Below are 24661 nucleotides of genomic sequence, written 5' to 3' on the forward strand. Positions count from 1 at the left end.
CCTATAACTGCCTCCTCCACAGGCTTTTAGAAGGCCGCGCGGGTTTTGGAGAGAGGCAGGGATTTTAAGCGAGCGCGAAGCGCGAGCGGTGTATATCCCTTCGCCCTCGCTTTCCTCAATGATTATCTAACATTTCTTCCAACGATCGCGAGCGACTGGGGAGGAGGCAGGTCCTATAACATTAGACTGTCCACAGCCTCTCGATTTTTCAACGCAAACGAAGCGAGCGAGCGCGCGGGGGGAGGGGGCTCCCCGCCTCCCACCCCTTGCTTCTTTCGATTTGCGCTGGCGTCCAGTTCTCTCGCCGTTCTCACCGCGCGCTCACTTTTGGTTTAGCGTAACATATATGTGTATTACACGGTTCGAGCTCTGTTCATTTTTAGCCATTCGACCTGTGGCATTTACTCAGTTGATAATGACATTCAGCCAACGTCAAAACGTTCATTAACGGTTTAACGATCTATTTTCAGTGTTTAAATTGTGAGAAGAACTAGAGATTCAGTTTTGCTTTCTTTGAGAGTCAACACAGATAATACGCGTACTTCCCAAGAGCCTTCCAATGCGAAAGTCGGCGAAAAGTTTAACGAAAGTTATTTCTGTAAGTGTAAATACTTACAGGACGAAAGCACAGTTCCGTTCGCATGCCGCAGGTAAAACGGATCTGCCTAAACTAGGTGGCACGGTAGAAATAGAAAATGACGACGCAAGTACCAGTGTGTAACCTCCCTGTTGGAGTTCATTACACCACACATAAGGCGAGCGCGCACACGGTCGACATTTGAAGAATTCTTGGTGAGGAATTTGAAGTTTGCCGTTGCGCCGGATGGCGTCATTTCAGACGATCAGCAAGCCGGCAACAAGTCGAAAGATGAGAACAGTACGAAAATATCTTCAAAACGTGTGGCTAAGAGCATACTGGATTGATAAAATACAATAACACTAGTTATATTCACACGCGTAATTTATTCAGTTAGAAAACGCACACTTTTTTAAAGTGCCTATGAAGTAAAAATTAATTAATGCTTATTTGAAAGACTTTTACAAATAAAGAAGTTAGTTAGTTAGTTAGTTCTCTTCGCGCCATAAGGCGCATAAGGCTGTAACTGTCTCTCGCCAACTAGCTCTGTCTTGCGCTGCGCCCCTGACTTCCGACCAGCTGGACCACCCCTTTTGTTTGCATTCTTTTTTCACCGTCCTTCTCCAAGTGGTTTTAGGTCGTCCCACTTTTCTCTTCCCTTCAGGTTGCCACTCCATCGCCACCATGCAGTCATCTACAAATAAAGAAGAATGGCGTTTATCGTTTTGAAAAATCTTCTTTCGTTCAGGAGATATTCACGTTTTTGTGTTATGCAAATGAGGTAAGTGATGACGTCATAAATTGTTCCACAAAAAGATAGATCACAAAATCAAGGATATCTCAGAAAATATAAAGGTGTTATTTCTCAAACTTGGCATCAGTAGTGACCTTCCTTAAAGGTGCAAGTTGGCTCATACTATGATGTAACCATGGCAATACTCTTGGTTCCAGGCTCTTTCTGTCATAAACCAAATATCTCACTTTGCAACCCTTTAAAGTGGGACGGAGGGTCCAGCTTGGAACACACATAATGCACTATTACCCTAACTCTCCTCATTAGCTTGTTGGGAGTGGATCATCCTTGATTAAGCAAAAACTGGGGATATCATTATTAATTAAAATAGGTATTTGCAACAAAACTGTTGCCATGGCAACGGCACGACAGGTGTCATTTTGTGTTGTTTGGGGTGTACATTAATCGTGCCAAGTTTGAAGAACACAGCTCAAATATTCCAAGAGATATTCTTGATTCAATGCTTCATCTTTTTGTGGAACAATTAATGACGTCATCACTTTCCTCATTTGCATAATATAAAAACGTAAATATCTCTAAAACGAAAAAAGATAGTGCAAAAAGGAAAACGCCATTCTTCTTTATTTTTAAAAGCCTTTAAAATAAACAGCAATTATTTTTTACTTCATAGGCACTTTAACATGGCGCACACCACCAATTATTTGCCAACACGAAGGCACATCTGTCAAATAATTTACTAACACGCATACACCTATCCATTTAACTACTAGCACGCGCACATCTATTTTACCAACACGCGCACACTTATCCATTTATTTACTAACACGCGCACATCTATCTAGTTATTTATTTACACGCGCATATCTATTTAATTATTTACTAACACGCGCACATCTATTTAGTTATTTACTAACACGCGCACATCTATCTAGTTATTTATTAACACGCTCATATCTATTTAATTATTTACTTACACCCGCACATCTATTTAGTTATTTACTAACACGCGCACATCTATTTATTTATTTACTAACACGCGCACATCTATTTAGTTATTTACTAACACGCGCACATCTATTTAGTTATTTACTAACACGCGCACATCTATTTAGTTATTTACCAGCTCGCGCACATCTATTTAGTTATTTACTAATACGCGCACATCTATTTAGTTATTTACTAACACGCGCACATCTATTTAGTTATTTACCAGCACGCACACATCTATTTAGATATTTACTAACACGCGCACATCTATTTAGTCATTTACTAACACGCGCACATCTATTTTTTTATTTACTAACACGCGCACATCTATTTAGTTATTTACTAACACGCGCACATCTATTTAGTTATTTACTAACACGCGCACATCTATTTAGTTATTTACCAGCTCGCGCACATCTATTTAGTTATTTACTAATACGCGCACATCTATTTAGTTATTTACTAACACGCGCACATCTGTTTAGTTATTTACTAACACCCGCACATCTATTTAGTTATTTACAGACACGCGCACGTCTATTTAGTTATTTACTAACACGCGCACATCTATTTAGTTATTTACTAACGCGGGAACATCTATTTAGATATTTACTAACACGCGCACATCTATTAAGTTATTTACTAACATGCGCACATCTATTTAGTTATTTACTAACACGCGCACACCTATTTAGTTATTTACTAACGCGCGAACATCTATTTAGTTATTTACTAACACGAGTACATCTATTTAGTTATTTATTAGCATGCGCACGTCTATTTAGTTATTAACTAACACGCGCACATCTATTCAGTTATTTACTAGCACGCGCACAGCTGTTTAGTTATTTCCTAACACGCGCACATCTGTTAAGTTATTTAATAACACGTGCACATGTATTTATTGTTTACTTACATGCGCGCATCTGTCTAGTTATTGACTTGCACGTTTTAAAATCTGAACGCACGGACTCCTATTCAGTTATGTACTAACTAACACGCACACTCTTTTAAATTCTAACAAGCGCACACCTTTCAAAACACACACACTTTTAAATTTAAGAGTGTCTCTCTGGAAATATTGAGAACCTCGTGACAGGACCGAAAATTTGATTTTTCTAAAGGTGAACTATTTTTTAAAAAAGGTACTATTTATAAGTTCCAGCGAATTTAAATTTTTGTGAAATCTAGGAAAGTTGGAAATACGCCCGATCGCGCCCGTGGATCGGTTAAAGGCGGATGGAATGGTTCTGCAAAATAGAACACAGGTAGTCAAAGCTTAGGATACGACTGTAAATAAACAAAATTATCTGAAATATGTTTATGTTTGGGCGTGTGAAGAAGGCGCAAAAATTAGCGCTTGGTACTGATCCGGGAACATTATCCATCATCTCATTGGTTCTTTCAGTGCTTAGCGTCTACCTATTGGTCGAATAGATGACACCTGTCATTCTCTGCAACCACGTGACCTGATGAAGATGTAAGAAGTTGTGAGCTGCTGTCCGGTGGCAGTGATGCATTTCACCAAAAACTGACTCAGAAATTCCAGTTAGGTAGAGAGCAGGAACTGAAACTTTTTTAAATTGTGGTTTATCCCTCAAAGTTTTCCGAACATTTCGAAAAGATCAAAAGTAAAGCGTCCCAAGATTTTTGTCTGTACTGTTGTAGCTTGCAAGCAGTCTCACAAGTTTTGCGTTTTGCGCAAGCGACGCAGCGGTAGAGAGCCGAAACGAGCCCAAAGCCCGTCTTGGGCGAAGAAATGCAAACTAAAGGGCAAAATACTTACGTAACGAGTGACGGCTGGAGTAATGAGTAACGACCTGGAGAGATGTTTTCCAGACACTTCAGGCAGGGAATCAAATGGAACTATAAAATGTTTCGAAAATAAATTTCACGGAAACCAAACCGTTCATTTGCCTTAAGTCCAAGGGTCAATGCTGACAAATATCTGGTTGGGGATTGGAAAAAGATTAATCCTACTCTCTCAAAGAGCGGACTGTAGAAACGAGGGAAGATAGCCTGAAGTCTCAGCCGTATTCACGTTTTTACCCGGGGGCTAACCTGCGATCAGGCGTTATTTTTCTCGCGACGGTGTAGTCAGAAAAAAAAAGAAAGACTGATCGCAGGTTACTTATCTGATAGCCTGCGTGGCCGGCGTTCAAAGGGGAAGGAGAAGGGGGAGTAAAAGGGGAAGGAGAAGGGGAGTTCGAGCGAGCGCGAGGTGCGAGGAGAGAGCGCGAAGCGCGATCGGGGACTTGCGCTTCGCGCTCGAACTCCCCTTCTCCTTCCCAGTTGAACGCCGGCCACGCAGGCGTTCCCCTGCCCCCTTCCCCGATCGCGCTTCGCGCTCTCTCCTCGCACCTCGAGCTCCTCGACTCCCCTTCTCCTTCCCCTTTTCCCCCCTTCTCTTTCCCCTTTGAACGCCGGCCACGCAGGCTACGTCAGGGCAGGCGTTCCCCTTCCCCCTTTCCCCGATCGCGCTTCGCGCTCTCTCCTCGCACCTCGCGCTCGAACTCCCCTTCTCCTTCCCCGTTGAACGCCGGCCAAGCAGCTTACTTATCTGATGGCATCGCCGACATTCCGGCGTTGACAGACACTTTAATTAGGGGGTGGCAGACGACTTGACAAGTAATTGTATCAGGCTTTCCTTTTTTTCGCCTTCCCTCCGCCGCGAATAAAAAAATGGACCGCAGGTTACCCGGGGGCGGGGGAAGGGGGGTGGGGTGAACTACTGGACCTCAATCATGGATAAAACCAACCTTATCCCGAGTGTCTTCCGGCTTTTGGATCAGCTGCCATCTTGAAAGGGGAAAAGACCCTTGGGACAACAAAGTGGGTCAACAACAGTTGCTAGGCGATGATTGGTCAGCTCCTGGACCAGAAAAAGAATGGATGTGAGATGAAGATCGGCATGCAGGGAGTTATGGGAAGAGAAACTGCAAAATGTCACTCCCCACGCTCCAATCCAGTCTCGTATCCATTCTTTTCTTACTCTGACCCTGAACACATAAATAGCGACAGGGTGTAATAAATTTGCTCCTGGACCCCTCACACGTTCAGAGTAACTGATTTCTATCAGCATCAATAAATAACACAGGAAACTTTAAAATCCTTATAAATTCATTGTTTCCAAAGCTACTTTGTACAATATTTTTCAATGTTTCTACACAATGTAGTTCGATTGGCATACTATTTACATTGTTCTCATATTAAAAATACATTATTGATAACATTCTAGAACAGTTGTTGACTGCTCTGCATTTTTACAAGGCATCTAACTATTTATAGGCTAAAAATTTGAAATACCGGTAACTCACTGAAAAAAATTGTTAAACCTTTTCACTCCCAACAGTGCCAAAATTCATTTTACCAAATATTTAAGACTAAACAGTATCACAAGAAAGTGCTGCTCAATAGCTTTCACTTGAATGGTCACACGCTAGGGGTTAATCCAGACTAAAAACACAAAATAAATTAATGGCACTATGGGAGTAAGTGTCAACAGAACACATTCTTATTTCTTAAATTTAACAATAACGTCTTGCAAACAGGTCCCAGTTGTTCAAAGGGTGGATAATGTTATCCACTGTATAAATCGCTTTCCAGTGGATAAGTGCTAACAAAACAAACTACGCTATCCACTAGATAGTGATTTATCCAGTGGATAGTGGTATCCATGCTTTGAACAACTGGGGACAGATGCACTGCCATTTTTATGCAGTGCACACAAGTAGCAATAACTTGTGAATTCACATTCTAAGCATACAATCTTATTCCAAGCACCCCCAGTGAACCTTTTCCAGCCTATTTGTTATTCTTTTGTGTTCAAGCAAATTAGCCATGTTCAAAACGAGCAGGGGACTGGGTACGAATATTCAATATCGATTGCACTGAAAAACTGGGCCCGTCATCTGAAAGAGCATCCAAAATTAGTAACTCAACCAAATTTGAGAGTTATTGGTTTAAACGCATAGGTATGGTTCACTTTTAGAAATTGCTAAAAAAGAGAGCTTAGTATGGATTGGAGGGACAGCTGTCCATCCAGCCATACTAAGCTCTCTTATTTTAACGATTTCTGCTCGTTTTGAACATGGCTAATTGCCCTCCAAGCCTCGTTGGCATGTGCAAATAGCAAAAGAATACGAACCTGGAGTGAGGCCTGGAAACAAATTTGCACGAACACAAATGAATAACAAATAGGCTGAGAAAGATCTAACCTTTTGATCAGTAACAAGGCTATTAACTGACCAACATGATCTGGAGTTCAGAAACAAAACTGTTTACCTTTACAGTGAATTTGTCAAATCCTAAAAAAATAATCTCTTATTGTTTTTTAAGGATAATCTTTCCTCTATGACACCTCTTGATCAAACTTTTCAGTGGTGAATCTACAAATAACAGCATGCTTCTAAAACTTGGAACGTAGTAGAAGTCTGAATACAAGAACAACCTGAAAAGCCAGGTTAGGTTGCCTCCAAAGAGCTAACAACATAACCGCTAACTGCTGGTAGCTAGCAGTTTGCTGCTAGTGTTTTCAAGGCTGTTCCAGTGTTCCAAGTTTTGATGCATGTCATACAAAACAGGGCTTTCTAAACTATCTCAAACAAACATTGTCAAATGCATTTTTCTTCGACTGTTCACAACCACTATTTTTTCTTGCTCCCCGCCCATGCCCCACCCTCCCCTTCTTTCGCTTTCCTGCCCACGTGCAGTTCTCTTGTGATTCTTTTTGCGCATTTGGCATCAAAGAAAAAATAAAACAAAATAGAGTGTTGTGAACAGTCTAGCATTATTTTTCTATGTGGCACTCTTCACAATTAACAAACTAATTCAGTAACTATATATTTTCATCTAGATTGCTGTTATTTACACTAAAGTTATCAAATAATTTAAATCCTCAAACTGTAAAAAAGTGTCCACTTTGTGAAGCGTGGGGTAGATCACAAAATGCAAGCGGTTTATATATTTTTTTAGGCAGTGGGGATTGTTCTCATGTTCACAAACATCAATGTATGATTAAAATCTCTTTTTCATATGAAAATGAAAAAGTTTAAAGTGAGAATTAAATTCTCTGTTTCTCACTTTTCATATTATAATGTTGCTCGTCTATTATGTTGTTATTAAGTCTGTAGATGATTTTAAAAATTATTCTATTAACTATTCCTTTTTGTCACTGTTTAAGGAGGGACAATATTGTAAGCAATCAATTCACAGATTTTTTAAACCTCAAGTAAAACTCCCATGCAAGACGTTTCTTGCATCCAAAAAAGGACAGTGGGGCACGTAAATTGTGGAGTCGTGTGTGAGTCTGAATCAGAGGTGACAGTTAAAAACGTTATGTTTCAAGCTTAATTTACTGGTATTAATTTCTATAAACAGAGATCAAGATGGCAATTAGAAATACATGTAGCTTTAGTAAAAAATTCCTAAAAATGATTATTTATTAATTTTTATCGCCTGAAGTACAAATATAAAATTTGATTTGTCAAGCGGTCTGTATGTTAATGAAGTGTACAGGAAAGTGTTTTTTTTTGGGGGGGGGAGAGGGGGAGGGGGAGAGAAAGACATGAGATTGTGTAATAGACAGATTTAGCAAGAGAACGGGAACATCACTTGGCGACGGCACGCTCATTAAAAATGTCAATGTACGGGTGTTTTTATGCGCACGCTACCCATATATGGGTAGTTTTAATGCGCGCACCGTCGTCAAGTTCCCGTTCTCTTGCTAAATCTGTCTATTGAAGCTCAAGAAGCGTTGGATTATGTTCCATAATCATCATAAGTAGACCATCCAAGTAACCTCTTAGTCTCCTATTTTCTTCTTCTTGATCTCTAAGCGCGGTAATTACTTTTTCTTTGTCCGCTGTAACAAGTTCATCAGCTAATGATCCTTGCTGTAGGGGTAAAAAAGTGCAAGAGTTTTGTTACACACATAATCAATTTTAATTCTGCTTGTTTTTGAATTAAAAATTGAAAGATTAAATGTGTGCTTACCTGACCAGCACCAAAGTAGCCACCATCCTGATGCAACTGGACATTCAGCTCCTCTTTTGAATTTTTCAAGCTCAAGTTTTCCTGAAATAAAAACGATCTTTAATTAGTGCTTTACATCTGAGATCAACTGGCTATAACAAATCTGAGATTAGTAGGCCCTGTTGTTCAGAGTATGATTAAGGTGATCTCAGAATACTGGCAATTTTTGTTTCACTTTGCAACTTGTGATGTATTTGTTTTTCTTGGCCCTTTCAGTTTCGACTTACCGTTGCTTGCATCTAAGCGTGAACACTCGCCTCCGAAACATGATCTTATTGGGTATTAAACTTGATATGATTCGTCATCAAATGCTGACGTTTAGCAGATGGTAACGGCAACTTTCGCGCTCAAAATTCTCACCAAAAACACTGAGTAGAGGAGAAATTTTACGCCAGAAGTGATTCATGTGAACCTGCAAATGCATTTTGACACAGATCAGGATAAATTTTTCGGAAGAAGTCTTCATATCCAAGCTTTCCACCATTTCGAAACCAGAATCTGTTGAACTTTCGGCGCAAAAGTTGCCGTTACAGTCTGCCAAACTTCAACGTTTGATGACATATCATACCATGTTTTATATCCAATTAATAGATCATGTTTCGGTGGCGAGTGTTCACGCCTAGATGCAAGCGATGGTAACTGATGTCAAACTCAACAAAGCAGTGAAAAACACTATTATACAAGAGAAATTAGAACTTGAATTAAATACCATTCTGGGATTTAGTGTTATTAAGCTTAAAAACAACCTGGGCCTTGAAACATTGCACTGGGGGTCTGACCCTAAAAGGTATAATTTTTCATGTATGATTGGACTAGTTAGACTACCAACACAGTATTCATATGCAACTCCAAGAAAGACCTTGACGACTAAAAATACTGACATTTTGTCCGGAACACACAAAATGAAAACAAAATCCACAATAATAATTTTATGTAAGATGATGAGCATCCCCATTTCTTTCAGATGGATGTCCCTTCCCTGGGGGTGATAACACCCCTACATGAGTGTCCACTACACATACTCAGGAAAGAGGATGCGAACGACTGCTTCACATCATTGAAATGGACACCAGAAGGTCGAAGAGTGTGAGGGAGGCCAAAGACAACTTGGAGAAGGACAGTGGAGAAGGAAAAAAAACAAGGCAGGGTGGACGAGTTGGGAATTAGCCAAAGCGGTGGCATGGAACAGGGAGTGTTGGTCGGAAAGTGCGACAGCCTTATGCACCAACTGACGCGACGAGACATGATGATGAGTGTCCACTCCTTATATTCGTCAACTAATGTTTGACTGTGCAATACCTTTATAAGTGACTGTACATGTCTTTCCAAGTCTGTTTTTTGTTGTTCCATGTTGTGATGATCTTTAAGTTTTACTTCTATTTCATGCTTGAATTTTTCTAGTTCAGCCATTTGCTCAGTTGCCAATGCGACCTCCTAAACAAAATAATAAAGAAACAATAGATATTTATTAGTTTTGTTATATTTACAAGGCTGTGCTCTGAGAAAAATTCAAGGAGCTCAAAGGTTCCAAACTATGAGATCCAGGGTGCCCAGCATAAAGCTTATATGAAAGAAATAAGATTTTCTGGTCACCCAAAGACAAAAGTAAGTCACCTGAGGCACCCGGGCACCCTTACAGCACGGCCCTGATTTATTTATGCACATAAACCTTCGATATACACAAATCCACAAAGGATAATTGAAGAGGTGCGGATGAGGAAACACTTTGCTTGAATTGTTAATTGTTATACAGTCAACTCTCTCTTAATGGACACCTCTATAAGACGGACACCTCCATAAGACAGACACCTAGTGATGGTCCCTGCCGTTTTTCAGTCATTTTACTGTAACCAAACTCCCTATAAGAGGGACACCTCTCTAAGACGGGCAACGGACACTTTGGAATCATTTATGGACACTTGAGAAGTGATTTTTATCATGTTTTATTTGTGAAAATATTGCAAACTTTGTATCGACCTAAAGCAAAGTTAGTCAGCCCCCAAAGGATACGTGTATACCAAGCTTACTAACCAAAAACAATGACGCTTTAACAGATTACTTCTCTGCTTATGTGTATGGACACTAAAGAGGTTGTTTTCTATTTACAGTATTACAGTTTGAAAAAGATCTCAATTTTTGCTTTAACAAGCAAATATGGTCCTTTTATTATTTTAGTCTTGTTGCAGTTAGCAAAAGTTTGTTGCATGGTGCAAAGGTTTAGCTTTATTATTTCAGAATTACTGGTGTCATGTTATCTCGACTCTCTACAAGACGGACACCTCTGTAATAAGATGGACAGTTGCGGCCGGTCCCGAAGGTGTCCATCTTAGAGAGAGTTGACTGTAATGTATTAATAGGTTTAACTGGTTGCAGCACACTGCTACGCTAGGCAAACAAAATGGAGAGCTGCTTGTTCAAACAGCAAGTAAGAATTCAATTTTGTTTGAAGCCCTGCATGTTTATACACCAGCACTAGAAATATTGACCAAACAGCACAAAGTTTATGTAAAAAATTGTACATAATAAAGCAGGGATGTAGCTAAGAAAACAACCGGCTCATCAACAAGCCCAGCTGGCTTTTCTGGCCTTGGAAGCTCTAAAAGTTTGCATAAGTCTTTGTTTTCATGTGAATTTCAGCTGGACTTAAGTTTGCTTTCAGCCGGTGAAATTAGCCGGCAGCCGACCCTTAGCAACTTCCCTAATAAAGTAATATATGTATATTTTTTTATGTAATAATGTGGGCAGAAAAAATTAAAAAATATTATTTTTCACCAACCTGCTCATGATGATGTTGGTCTTCAAGTCTTCCTTTGACTTCCGCTTCAAGCTTTGCTTTGAGCTCTGCCACTTCATCTGCTTTGATCTGAAGTGCGAGCTCAAGGCTATCCACTTGTTTGACAAGCCTTCTTTTCTCCTGTAATAAAATATTTAATTCTTATTTAGTGCATGTAACTAGTGTGTTCCTTGCAACTATGGCTGCACTGGACGACTAAAACTTATTGTTTCTAATACTCCCTATCTTTGTTTTTGGCAATGTGTAGTTCCATAAATTATCCATATCTCCTTCACAGAAGGGATTTTTCCTGACCTCCCACCCCTCTGGAAATTCCAATTAAGCTTCATACATTTTCTTAAAGCTTTTGGCCTTTGAGACCCCCCCTCCCCACCCCAGGAATTTCAAATCCCTTCTGTGGGGGGGGGAGGGGAGGGGGAGGGGGGAGTGAAAACATACCTGCACGCAAATTTTGTGTTTTGGCAATGTTCATTTTTAGCTAAAATTACATCCGCCCTTTTTACACCGAGGCCTTCAATTATTAAAACTACTGAAAAGTATTTGGAACAAGGGGACTGACCTCTTGACATGTGTCAAGTTCTTTTCTCAACAGAGGCTCCACTTTTTTAAGGTTTTCTATTTCCTCCTCAGCTTGAAGTAATCTAAAAAGAATAATAAAATAAGCAACCACGACATTAAAATATTTTTAGCCCTTTTAGATTATTACTGGTAAGCGACATTTATACTATCTAATTTTTTTAATTCAAAGGAATCTGAGTGATCCAACAGTATTTTCTCAAGATATTTTAATGATAGCCCTCTTCAAAATAAACACCCTCTTAGGAAGTAAAAAAGCAAAAAGCAAAAAACAACAAGTAATCTTCTACTTTAATAACCATAACCACAAGTACAGTCCAGTCCCACTATAGCATACACTTTCAGGACCACAATTTGGTGTCCATAATGGAGAACGTTAGTTAAAGCACGAGTTATTTTCAGTAATTTAATTTTCCCGAATCAACTCCTGTCCATTTATATCTGGTGATGTGTCCACAAGGCATCGTATTATCGTAAATGATCTAATAAATACCCACTCTCAAACTTGTGTCCCCTGAAGTGTTTAGTTTGTATTAGATGCCCCCTCTTATAACCGCCCCATGTCTAATAGACGCCCCCTCAAAGAATCACCTCAAAAACAAAGGAAATGCTCCATAGAATAAAATCATGCGATATAGTTAGTTTCTCGCTTGACTCCGACATCGAAGAGACCAACTACGCCAACATGGTTTACCCCAACGACGATGAAAACGTCGATATTGAACTATGAACGACTTCTCTAGGCTTTGCATTAGCCTAGATTAGATCAGTCTCCTACTCAAAAACTCTGTTTTGTATCTTACTCCACTAGCAAACTACACATCCTATTTGTTTTGTTGATGTTGTTACTGTTAAATTGAAATAAATGCCTCTCTCTAATAAACGCCACATATCTATTTAATGCCTCCCCTAGGATCCCAAAAATTGAATAGACGCCCGGGTGTTTATTAGATTTTCCCGGTATCCAGAAGACAGAAAAATTAATATATAACTAACTTACTTTCTGTTGAGTGCTTCTAAAGATTCCTCATTTTCTCTTTCTAATTTAGTCTAAGGAAGAAAAGATACAAAAGAAATATACACATACAGTTAGTTTTGAGGTTTGGCAATAACCTACGAACTATGTCATGGATGACCCACCTTGAAAAATACCTTATTCTTACTAATTTTCGCGATAAATTCGAGACGCGCATTTCGCGAGTATTAATTTTCGTGATTTCAAGAAAAAAATAGAGAAAAAGTGTATTAAATTTCACGATTTTGTCAGTGTTTTATGGATTAGTCGTCAAAGACTAAGAAACCACTGGAAATACACAAAGGTCTGGCTCAATGTAACTACAAGGAGTCTGCAAATGGAAACTTTAGTGACTGTACTAAAGACGTTTTGAACCAAATTTACAAGCTCGAAACAGTAATCAGAGGAAGGGTGCTAGTCAAAAGCAAGACGGAAAGATATATTTAAAGGTAGATAGTTGCAGTTCCAAACATTTAAAAATTTTTACCGTTTTGATATAAAATATGGTATTAATTTTCGCGTGTTTAAATTTCGCACAATGTTTTTTTTTGCGCGAACTAAATTTTGCGAGTACAGTCGAAGCTCTCATAAGCGGACACCCTCAGGACGCGAAAAAAGTGTCCGCAACTGGAGCTGGCCGCTTACGAGAATGGTCCTTGTAAGCGGCCACTAGAGGTGTAGGGGATAGATGGCCGCTTACGGGAGCTTGCCCAGCTAACATAATGGTAATATGCATGTTGGTGGTGTTTCGAAATGTAAGACGTGGATGACAACAAAACAAACACTGAAATATGGTACTGTAATTACAGTAAAATCATTGTGACGAACGGCGATGTGAAGTTGATTGATTAATAAAAGATACAGAGGTTTTTTTATATGATTTTCTTTGCAGTGTCCGCTTACGGGAGCTTAAAAACAAAGAAAAAAGTCTAAGTCGTAATCTCGGAAAGTGTCCGCGGCCGCTTACGGGAATGTCCGCTTACGAGAATGTAAAAATACAGGGTTTGTATGGGAGTAAAAACGGGGTTTCTAACAAGGTGGCCGTAAGTAGAGTTGTCCGCTTACGAGAGTGTCCGTTAAGAGGGCTTCGACTGTATTTTGAAATCGCGAAAATTAGTAAGAAAAAGGTAAGTCTACATTTCTCAATTTTATTGTTTGTAAGCTGTCTCCATCTTCACCAGTTTTACTGCGTATTTTTGGTTTGTTGTTACTTTTCCATGACATTTTTCAACCTTAGTTTAGTACTATTTTATGGTTTTCAGTTGAACAAAATTTTTGACCGTGAAAAAGTGTTTAAGATGGAATCCCCCAGAACTTCGAGTATTAACTGGACAAAATTATGTACCAAAATTATTAACATCTTTTTGCAAACTTTTGTTTTACTGTTTCAAATTCTTTATCAAAAGAAAATCATTTCTAACAGCACCAAACATCGAAAACTGTAAATGACATACATATACAATTGCCTCACAGTGTGGCACATATTTTTGTGAAACATTTTCTTCACCAGAAATAAAACAGGGTAATAAGAAAGTGCCACTTCTAAAAAATGACCAAGAAAACCTACCAAAGCCAATTTATGTTTTAAACTCTCTTCTTCTACTTGCTGTCCTGTTGTAAGTTTTTGGCTTTCAATCTGTTCTTCTAATGCATTTATCCTGAAAAATAAAATACATAAAAAGTTGTAACTGATTAAAAAGTAGACTGAAGTGATAAAAAGGACAAGTGAAGTTCACATTACAAAGCTGTCCATATGTACCCCGGTAATAGTTACTTCCACACTACAGACTGAGGTATCTGTTGTGGTTCAATTTTGTCCTTGGTTCAAATTTTATTTTCCTGGTTTTAAACTCATTATCACACATTACCATACCGGAAAACAAAGGGAAATAAAATTCGAACCAAGGATAAAAATCAATCACAACATTTACATCATAGACGTGCCAGTCTAATATAGCACTTGGAGTTAATATTGTGGGGTATCCAGTTTATGAGAATCCAATGAAATAACAAGTATTTAGAATCACTCAACAATATTGAAGGAAATTCTAGAAAAATCCATGCTTATCTATTTAAATCTATTTAAAATCATAATGTATAACTACAGTTGCAGAAATAATATTTATAACATATAGTTTCACAGTTATATAACATCACAATTAACCCAATGCTTTTTATTTATGAACACAAGATGTACTGTAAAATGTTTGCCAGAGAACAAAACCAAATTAATTTTGAGCTTCACAGGCAAATATCAGTCCACAAAAAATGGCTTAATTTGGTCAGTAATATTGCTTGGATGTGCACATATATTATGGATTTACAACAGTTTTTTAATGTAAATTTTGTAAACCATGTACATGTCTATTTTGTGTTTTATGTTGTTCTTCATCGGGCCAATCGCTCACATAACATGGCAGAATGCCAGTTCAGTAAGTTTTCTCGCAATGTTAGACTACATTTAATGATTTTTGGTGGTTAAAATATCAGGTTCTAACCTAGATTGAATAGAAAGTCAATAACACCACATGCAACAATAATTATTCCATTCCCTTATTACAGTTTTATTCACTCATTTCTACAGAAAGAAATTAACTCTTACTTTCTCTCTGAGAGTGAGAAATAACATAACAGAATAACTAAATAAAGCTTATCTGGCAAAATTATTTTGCCTGATACATGTAGACTGGTGTATGTAGAAGACAGATTTAAACATGAAATGTATTATTATCATGTAAGGCAAAGGACAAAGCCAAATTTTGCCACTTACGATTGAAAACTGCTTTAGAAACACATTTAAAGAAGAAAAGCCCTAGTTCATGTCGCAAATTTAACCACAAAACAGCTTTAAAATTATCACTGGCAATGAGAGTGAAATGAATAAGTTACATTCATGAAGCAACTTGTCTTTACACTTGACAATGTGCTTCTTTGCTCAAAATAATATTCTTTTCAGTTTATTACAGCATCCTGCTAATATTGAAAACACAAATTCACTCACCTGCCAAAATTAGAACTAGAAACGAACAACAACACATTCCCTGCTCAGAAACGCTCCTTTCAGTATTGGTTTCAACCAATTTATTCAAAACAAGGAAATGAATTTCAATCTGGCTAAATTTTATGCAAATATGAGGCAGATGTCACTTGAAAGGAAAGTTAATTATTCATGCAGGAACTTAAAAGGCTTGACATGGGTTAGGACAGGTAGTGGCTAGTTTGAATAAACAATCCTTTGAGATATTGTTCATGAAAACAGCAGGGAGTCCGGTAAACCAATAATAATCAAAACCTTTTCACAAGAAAGAAAAATCTAAACAAAATCAAACCAAGCAAGAGGAGAAATGTACTAGTTAGTTACGAAGATCTTTTAACATGCAAAACATTATGTATTCATTTGGTTAGTACAAAACTAGAATAATTATTAATCATTTTATTCAATGCCTTGAAAAATAATTCTGTGCATGAGATTACTATAAAACCTTTTCAAACCTAAGATCAAGGTATTAATTCTTCTTACTGATCAGTTCTTTAAACAAAGAGTCTACTGGAACTTTGTACATGAAAACAATATAATATCATTTAGATTGTTGTGAAGGATAATTTAGTGACAAAAAAATCCTCACATGTAATGAGGGTGTTTTTAAGTTCAATAAATGACAGCTCACAAATTTATAAATTTGCCAACTCAAGCTTTATGTACTGGTTAGTAAAATACCATTCATAGAACTAGGAAAAACTTTATTTCTTAACAACCCTAATAATTAAAACAACAACATAAGCAACTTAATTTCTTTGCATGGGCTTCATGAACATTGTAATAAGTGCTTGATTCTGGTTTAGTTGATCTTCTTAACATATCAGACAGAAGATGCTTTTTGGTTTGCTAAATATTTTAATAACTTGCCTGCCTGACAATATACTCGTCTGATATTGTTGTATTAAAAATTTTCTTTGTTTCATCATTTTCCCCATTTCATCTGACACCAAGCAGCTTTTTGACAATTTATTGCTTATTCAAAGAGAATTCTTTCAGTTCAATTGTATAAGCCTAGAAACATTACAGTGATCAGTTCTTGACATGTTTATGCAAATAAACCACAGACCGCTAAGAGGGGCCAAGAATAGCAGTGACTGAAATATTAATATTGTGTTGTCAGCAAAATGTACTTCAGTGGCAATCTAATATTATCAATGATTTATAGTATGTGAATGGACTTTAAATGCCTTTTAACTAAGCCGATTACTTATATTGCTGCTCGTCAATTTATTAATGGTTGAGTAAATTTTATGGCTCATTTCTTTCGTTTACCAAAATATGACAAATTACCATACATAAAGTGAGAAGTTAATGTTGTTTTGTAGTACTAATCTAACTGTTTGGGTCAGCAAACGAATGCAGAAATACTAAAATTTAGTATCTAGCAAATTCGCGATGTCTTTTAAAAGCAATCTTAAAGGGCTAATATGTAATCACAAGAAATATTTGCTTCATGAGCCAAGATTCTTTTAACAACTATTCAGTAGATGGTTTGTTTGAGTTTAGAGAAATCATAAGAACTCAAAATGTACATGTACTTATTAAATGAACATGAATATTAACATGTAATGTACTTAGTGTACACAGATGTAAAATGATCACTCATGAGAAAACATGATCATAGTTTGTCCTGGAAGAAAAAAGACCTGTCTTTGTCAGCGTTTTAAAACAATCAGAACTTTCATGTTTTTTTGAGCAAAGTATCAGAAATAACCAGAGATGGCTATTTGTGAAGAACTTTCTTGAAGCTTATGTTTTATATACTCACTTTTGGGTTATACACTGAAACAATTCAAAGACCCTTTAGGCTGCCTCATGTTAGATTATTGTGCGCGTAAACAAAAGCATATTTTCAGTATTCTAGCACTGCAATTCCAACTGACCGATCTGACCCGTGTTGATGAATAGTGAGTGCAAGACGTAAACAATTTATTCACTGAAATTATTTTTTCACATGTTCCTTTATTATTGGAAAATGTACATTAGATGTCATTGGTCATGTTTATTTTATTTTTACTGTAATTATTTTAATTTTAGATTCTATAGTGCTCAAGACCTGTACACATAAATATAATGGCTTTTTAAAATAAAATCTTAAGCTAAAAAAGGCAGTCAGTCTTTGATGTGCAATTGGCAGAGTTAAGAGAAATCTGTTCAGCAGTCTGCTTACCTTGTACATAACAATTTGTTTTCTTCACGTATTTTATGCTGTTTATCTGTTTGCATGGCGTGGTCTTCCTGTAATAGTGACACTTGGGATGACAACCTCTTTAACTATGAAGTAATGGAAACAAAATAGTAATTATTATTTAGTTTTGAACATCTAAGCTTTATTTTTCTTTCAAGGGAGGTTTATATATATATATGTAGCCTGAATTAATCCACATCAGGGGCGGAACTAGTGGGAGGATGAATACAACTGGTATTCTGCAGAGATCTTGAAACTAAATGTCAGTTACGCCATTCTAAGTTTATTTTTCTTAGTGGTGCACCCTGTCCTAAGAAAAATCTTGGATCCACCCCAGTACATGTTCCAAAGTGTACATTTATTAGTTTTCAGGTCTATGTCTATTTACAGGTGTCGCTTACAAATAACAAAGTGAACAGCTCAGCGGGGCTAGATGACTCTTCTCCAACAGTTATCTTAAGTTCCAGCAGCATCAAGTGATCAGGATAATAATTATTGTAGTTCCCTACCCTGGATGGAATGCTAGTACAACAGGTTATCCCTCCCCTCCCTCCCAGCATTTTTGGTCATGTTGCCCTGGAGAGAGGTACTGGAGAGAAGTCTGTTTCCCAAGAACACAACACAAAATGACCATGGCCAGTGTGTGAAAGAGACCAACACATGCTAACCGATTATTTTGAGCTCATCTAACCGAATAACTCTGCCTTTGGTAACCCTGGGAAGATCTTTCCCTTCTGCTTGAGTATAATTTTTATTAAGTGATGCCATTTTTCCGATGAAAGAAAGGTGATGATGGCAGAAGTGGAACAAAAGCTAACGCTCATTACAGGTGTCACAGGTATTGGAGTGTCAGTGTCCACTTCAGAAAGTTGGTAACTTACAGTGTCAGTAAGTAACATTGTGTTTTCTTTTTAATCTGTTTATAGGTAAAGTCTGTGTCCGAGCCATGAGGCTCATACAGCCGGAGCTTATCCCGGTTTCCGTAGCATTAAGCGACTAGGAGTATTGCTACTCCCCCCTGGATGGGATGCGAGTCCATTGCAGGGTTACCCCCCAGCAGTAAATTCGCCGGTACCCATTTATACACCTGGGTGGAGAGAGGCACTGTGAGAGTAAAGTGTCTTGCCCAAGAACACAACGCAGCGCCCCGGCCAGGCCTCAAACCCGGGCCATTCGACTCGGAGTCGAGCACGCTAACCATTAGGCCACCACGCCTTCCTTAATCTGTTTATACTGGCATGTAATTTCAAGTAAAAATTGGCTGCACTTGCAGGCTATGTAATAACTAACTTTGACACTAAATAAACCACAGACCTCTGTTAGAAGGAACATGGACGTTCCTGCTTCACTGTCTGATAGCGCCCTATCATGACCAATTAGATCATCAAAACTGTTATTTCGGCTAGGATTCTCTGAGTGACATTTAAATAGATGCATGTTATGGCTGTAGACAAAACAGAGAGCAAATGTTATTTCCCTGTCAGAAACAAAATCAACACAGACAGAACATCAGTCTGACATTTAAACATGACTTGAGATTGGAAAGCAAGCAGTCTTTTTGGCTCAAGATGTCTTCAAATTGCCACTGACTGACTTACAATCTAATTCAATAAATGTTATAAGGAATTGCAGCAATAAAACAGAAGGCATCTTATTGCAAGGACTCCAGGAACAGCTTAAACAAAATACAACGGAAACTCAAAAATATGTGTAACAAAATAACGTGCAGTGTTCACTGTGCACTTGCATTCCATGGAATCACATTACATTCTTGAATGAAGTGTCTAGTATTTACTAATCTGGGCTATTGACCTGAATGACCTTGTTAATTGTATAATCTCAAAATATTGTAGGAATAGGAAAAAATCCCATAAAAAACTTATGTTTTTTTAAAAAAAGTAGAAAATTATCTACTGTACATTAATTTTAATTGTTCACCTTGAAAAGGCAGCTGCTTGGGCTGACGCTCTCCTAGAACTAGGGCTAAAAAAATAATGAAAACAAGTTAACACTTCAAATAAGTATTTTATTAAGGGACACAGCATGGCTGACTGGTTGACTATCCCATACCCAGATCTCCCATTTCATGGTCATGGGAGATCTGGGTATAAGATTTGTCAATATTTACAATGTTCAAAATAGCGTCTGACTCAAATGAATGGTTTGAATCGAGCAAAAAAACAAACAACAAACACGTGCCCAGAATGAAGGAAATTGCTTGCAATTTCAGATCCCCCTAGAAGTTTGCCCCTCCTGGCCTCACGATTGCTCCTAAGGGGCAGTTCAATTTCTCACTCCATACCAACCAAGCAACTTGGCATCTATGGGTGTGCATATAAACAGGTCCTATTACAATTTACCATGAATCGATCAGATATTTAAGTAACCTTACCTTCTAAACAGATGTTCTTTAAATTTCCGCTCTCTTCTTAAGGTTGGACTTTCTTCAAATGCCGTATCCTCACTGAAGCTCTCTCCATAACCTTCAAACCCTTCTTCTGACTGGTATTCACTTGTGTCTGAGTGTGAACACCTATCACTGTACATTTCGACATTCATGGCGGGTAAAGTGGCACGATGTTTTAACCGTGGCCCAGTAGGAGGCGGAAATGTGGAATATTGTTTTTGATTACGATTAAAATTGGAAGTTTGTAACTCGTCTTGAAAATTGTCGTCATCATCACCATTGTATTCATTTGTTGACGTTGTGCTGTAAGTGCTGTCCCGCTGAAATGGAACAGTTAAGGCACACTGCAGACAGTGTAGGAGAACTGTGGTCTAATGGTTAGTGCACTGGCCTCTGGTTCAAGTGGCCCCGGTTTGAGACCTGGCTGGTGTCACTGTGTTGTGTACTTGGGCAAGATGTCTTACTCTCATAGTGCCCCTCTCCACTTAGGTGTATATAAATGGCAGGGCTCGAGACTAACTTTTTTGCTAACTAGCCATGTGGCTAGTGACAGCTTTGATTTCACTAGCCAAAACTTATTTTCTACTAGCCACAATTTTTAACCATAGTTCTTCTTTTAAGGGGGGGGGGGGGGAGGTGAAAACAATGTCCGATAATGTTTAAACCTTTAACCGTAAAATGTTCCTTAAATCTTCACGTTTTTTTCCTTAAAAAATTGGGCTTTTTTTTCACTATAAAAATTGTACATGTACATGCGTTTTTGTCAATAAGAATTTTGCTTAAAGCTTTACATTCTATAATGTCAACAGTTTACTTGTTAGTTATATTCTCTGAGAGACGATTTTAATAAATGCGGTGTCTTGCCACCAATGCCTGATTTTTTTACTAGCCATTTTGGCTAGTGAAAGGCCAAAACCTACTAGTCAAAACTGCATTTTTACTAGCCTTTGGCTAGTTGGCTACCGTTAGTCTCGAGCCCTGAATGGGTACAGATGTCATGTTGCACTTTGACGTGGCTAAACTTGGAGAAGGTCAGCAGAGAAAGAACTTAAATCTATGCACCCGACTTGGATTGAGATCCAAAGACGCCACAAGATCACTCAAACTGGAGAGAGGTCTTAAGCCAGCTGTACACTAGAGCAACTAGCTGAGCTATGCACCTCATGCGCCCATTTGCTCAGCCATTTATTCAATGCACATTTCACTGCTGACAGCGAGGAAAGTGCTTAGCAAGTTTGATTTGGAAGCTGCCATGTTGAATCACGTAAGCATTTTGCGTGTGTTTATTGGTCAGTTGATATTTCTGGCTAAGGAAGTACATATGTAGCTCAGGATGCCCGCACACGTTGAGGATTTATCCTCTCGAGGCAAAAAATATCAAACAGGATAGATATTTTCTTCAAGGCCTTGCGAGGCACAATTCACACAGAAAACGGTCTGCAAATGAGAGAAATCTGCTGAGCAAACGGCACGCAAGGCAGTTAGCTCAGCTAGATGCTCTAGTGTGTGGCCAGCTTTATGCATCCCATGGGTGTGAAAAGAACAAAATAATGATGATGATGAAATGCGTCCCATGGGTGTGAAAAGAACAAAATACAGTGGAACCCCGATATAATGATCTTGGATATAACGATATTCCCGATATAACGATGAATATGTTTTGTCCCGGCAAAAGTAAAATGTATGGGACGGAACCCCGATATAACGATTCCTCGATATAACGATATAATTTGACTGCCCCCTTGGCATATCGTTAAATCGGGGTTCCACTGTAATGATGATGATGAAAATGAAATGTTGCGGCAATCTGACGGAATGCTGCAGAGTAGCCTGTGATGGGCTAGGCTTTTATATAAGAGGAATTGCAACCTTTTAACTGGGCACTTTTAAGGCCGATTTACACAGTACGATTTTGTCGCATGCGACATGCTTGCAACATGCTTACGACAGGCCTTGGACATGAATTGCGTCGTGTGAATCAAACCTACAACTCACTTACGACTGTCTTGTCGCACGCGACAAATTGTACCGTGTAAATCGGCCTTTAATTTGAGCTTTTTTAGTTTCTATTCTTTTAAAGAATATTTAATAGTGTATTGTAGTCAGGGAATGACTAGTTTGTTAGTGGTTTGATGCTGACTGTTTGAATAATCAAAGCTGTTGATGAAGGCTTAAGCACTAGCCAAAACGCCTTGGAAAATAACATCCAAAAAACAGTCAGCGTCAAGCCACTAACAAACTATGGATTCTGATAACTTTGATAATTTCAGAAAAAAATATAGTTATTGTGATTATAATTTGATTTACATAGCCGATCACTGATACGTGACTTTGGTGTAATTAGAGCAAACTTGGAAACGGATCAGATAATGTTGATCAGACAAATATTTTGTGCAAAGTCACTTTGGGTTCAATATTTTACGAGCAGTGGCTCCAATCGAGAACTGGTGCATGTATGTCAAGTCAAAAATCAAGTTTACTCCAGAAAACGGATGTAAACAAGCCTTTACATGCCTGCATTGTAATTTTAGAATCATATGCAAATTTTCTAAGACAATATACGGATATATGCAGAGTCATGAGCTCAATTATTACGTCAATGATAAATTGTAGAATAGAAAAATCGTTGTCATATCACTGCCCACCTACTTTGACGTATTAGAAGAGAAAAAGAAAATAAAAGCCTCAAAAATGGAAAAGCTACAGTTGTTCACACCAACTTTCCCACAAGAAAGATATTGTTTAGGAGCAATTAATGAAAACAAACTCGAAGAACAAAATATAATTTCCACCCCCACTTGAAGTCCCTTTATTTTTTGTCACAGCGGTAGAGTCCTTTAGAGTGTAATGCATTGGAAATGAGCAAGAACAGCTACTCAAAAACAAAACAAGAAAATAAACCAATTTAAAATGAAGATTTAAATACCTCGCAGCAACTATCTTCTTGCTGATCGTTTTCCACAACAGATATTGTTAACCTTGGATAAGAATCCTCTTCGGCTAATAATAAATCGTGCGCCTCTTTGCCACTGTCGTTCAAATTGATGTCGCCGTTAACCCCTTGGGAAATAAAAAGTCTATTCAATATAATAGCTCAGACGGAGAGCAAGACTTTTTAAAGACGGAGGGTGAAAATTCATCGAACTCCACCCGATCTCGTATTTTCACGTCTGCAAATAATTATTCACCTTTGCTATCGTAATGACAGCTAGCAAAATTCAGCATAACGCAATATCACTGAAACCTCATTACACTATACCGGCTGCCCGGTGATCGATGATGTTGTGAAATTACTCACCTAGAAAGTCGTGTATTCCTTTACAAAAACCATCAAAACCTATTCGCCCATTCTCTTCAGGATCGAGCTTTTCGATCAAGGTTTTCATTTCCTGGGAGGAGGGAAAAACAGAAGAATATCAATAACATTTTCACAGTAATCATCACCCCACAAGAGGAGTCGAATGCTAGGTTACGAAAGTGTAGGAAACTTGCTGTGAGATTTTTGATATTGGAAGATCGGATCTTGAACAAAATCATTTTGAGGATATCAACTAGTTGAATATTTTCTCACAGAAATGGAAAAATGTAAGAATTTTATTTGCTGGCAGGTTTACAAAGTTAATAGTAAACTTTACTGGTGCGAGAGAGTGTCGATTGGCAACCTTAGATTGACATGCGAGAGTGCAAATAAAACAAGCAATTTTCGAAACTACAAAACGGATCGAGCAAGCCTCTTCAAAAACCACTGCAATTATTGCTTCAGTGAACCTTTAGGGTTGAGAAATTAAAAAAGGCAAGCAATTTAATATGTGTAAAGTAAATCACAAAATGCTCTAACTGATAACGGGAGATGCATTTTGAGCCAGATTGCCTCACGGCCTGGTTTATGAATGGAAATGCGAAAACAACTAACAACTCCCAGAATATTTTACCTCCGTTAATTTGCGATTACTGTTTAATTTCGTAGTAGTATTAACGATCCAGAGCATAATCGAAATCAATGGAAAGAGAAATCGTAAGCTTACCTGAAAGCCATGCTCTTCGCCTAAACGCAGAAGGTCCTGCGTCTTCACAAACCCGTCGCCATTTTGGTCACACGCCTCGAACACGGCTTTCAAATGCACCAAAACATCCTCCATGTTTACTTCTAACATGGCTAAAAGCTGTACAACCCCTGATCTTAATAGGGACCCCTTATCTGTGCTATAAAGGTATCATTTTGTGCGGCGGACTTTCGAGACCTCAATGAAACGGCTGGCGATTTGTCCTCTAAACATTTGCTGATGATTG

At 38.2% G+C, this 24661-nt stretch overlaps 1 protein-coding gene across 2 annotated transcripts; it reads right to left on the reverse strand.

The window, feature by feature from the left end:
* Positions 1–5420: 5420 nt before the first annotated feature.
* Positions 5421–24647, reverse strand: LOC144632752 (rab11 family-interacting protein 4-like). 2 transcript variants are annotated; one of them, XM_078491470.1, is made up of 14 exons: positions 24397–24647; positions 23670–23760; positions 23298–23431; positions 20357–20691; positions 19903–19947; positions 19279–19408; positions 17947–18050; positions 14304–14394; positions 12722–12771; positions 11705–11786; positions 11128–11265; positions 9651–9785; positions 8313–8393; positions 5421–8212 (listed from the first exon to the last, which is right to left on the reverse strand). In XM_078491470.1, exons 1-14 carry the CDS (start codon positions 24523–24525, stop codon positions 8054–8056), a joined length of 1704 nt encoding a protein of 567 aa, XP_078347596.1. In that variant the 5' UTR covers positions 24526–24647; the 3' UTR covers positions 5421–8053. The 2 variants fall into 2 exon arrangements, with proteins under 2 accessions (XP_078347596.1, XP_078347597.1); XM_078491471.1 differs by lacking the exons at positions 5421–8212; positions 8313–8393 and adding an exon at positions 8400–9348 and having other exon boundaries at positions 9613–9785.
* Positions 24648–24661: the final 14 nt, after the last annotated feature.

This window comes from Oculina patagonica, chromosome 12, assembly GCF_052425735.1.
Source record: "Oculina patagonica isolate OP01 chromosome 12, crgOcupat, whole genome shotgun sequence".
Lineage (NCBI taxonomy): Eukaryota > Metazoa > Cnidaria > Anthozoa > Scleractinia > Oculinidae > Oculina > Oculina patagonica.

What these genes read in the sequence shown, in the direction of transcription:
- LOC144632752 (XM_078491470.1), bottom strand. Translation starts at nt 24,525, where the DNA reads ATGTTAGAAGTAAACATGGAGGATGTTTTGGTGCATTTGAAAGCCGTG. An exon ending in AAGAAGATAGTTGCTGCGAG is followed by an intron (nt 20,692 to 23,297) that starts GTATTTAAATCT and finishes GTTCCATTTCAG; the next exon opens with CGGGACAGCACTTACAGCAC. An exon ending in GCTACTTTGGTGCTGGTCAG is followed by an intron (nt 8,213 to 8,312) that starts GTAAGCACACAT and finishes TTACCCCTACAG; the next exon opens with CAAGGATCATTAGCTGATGA.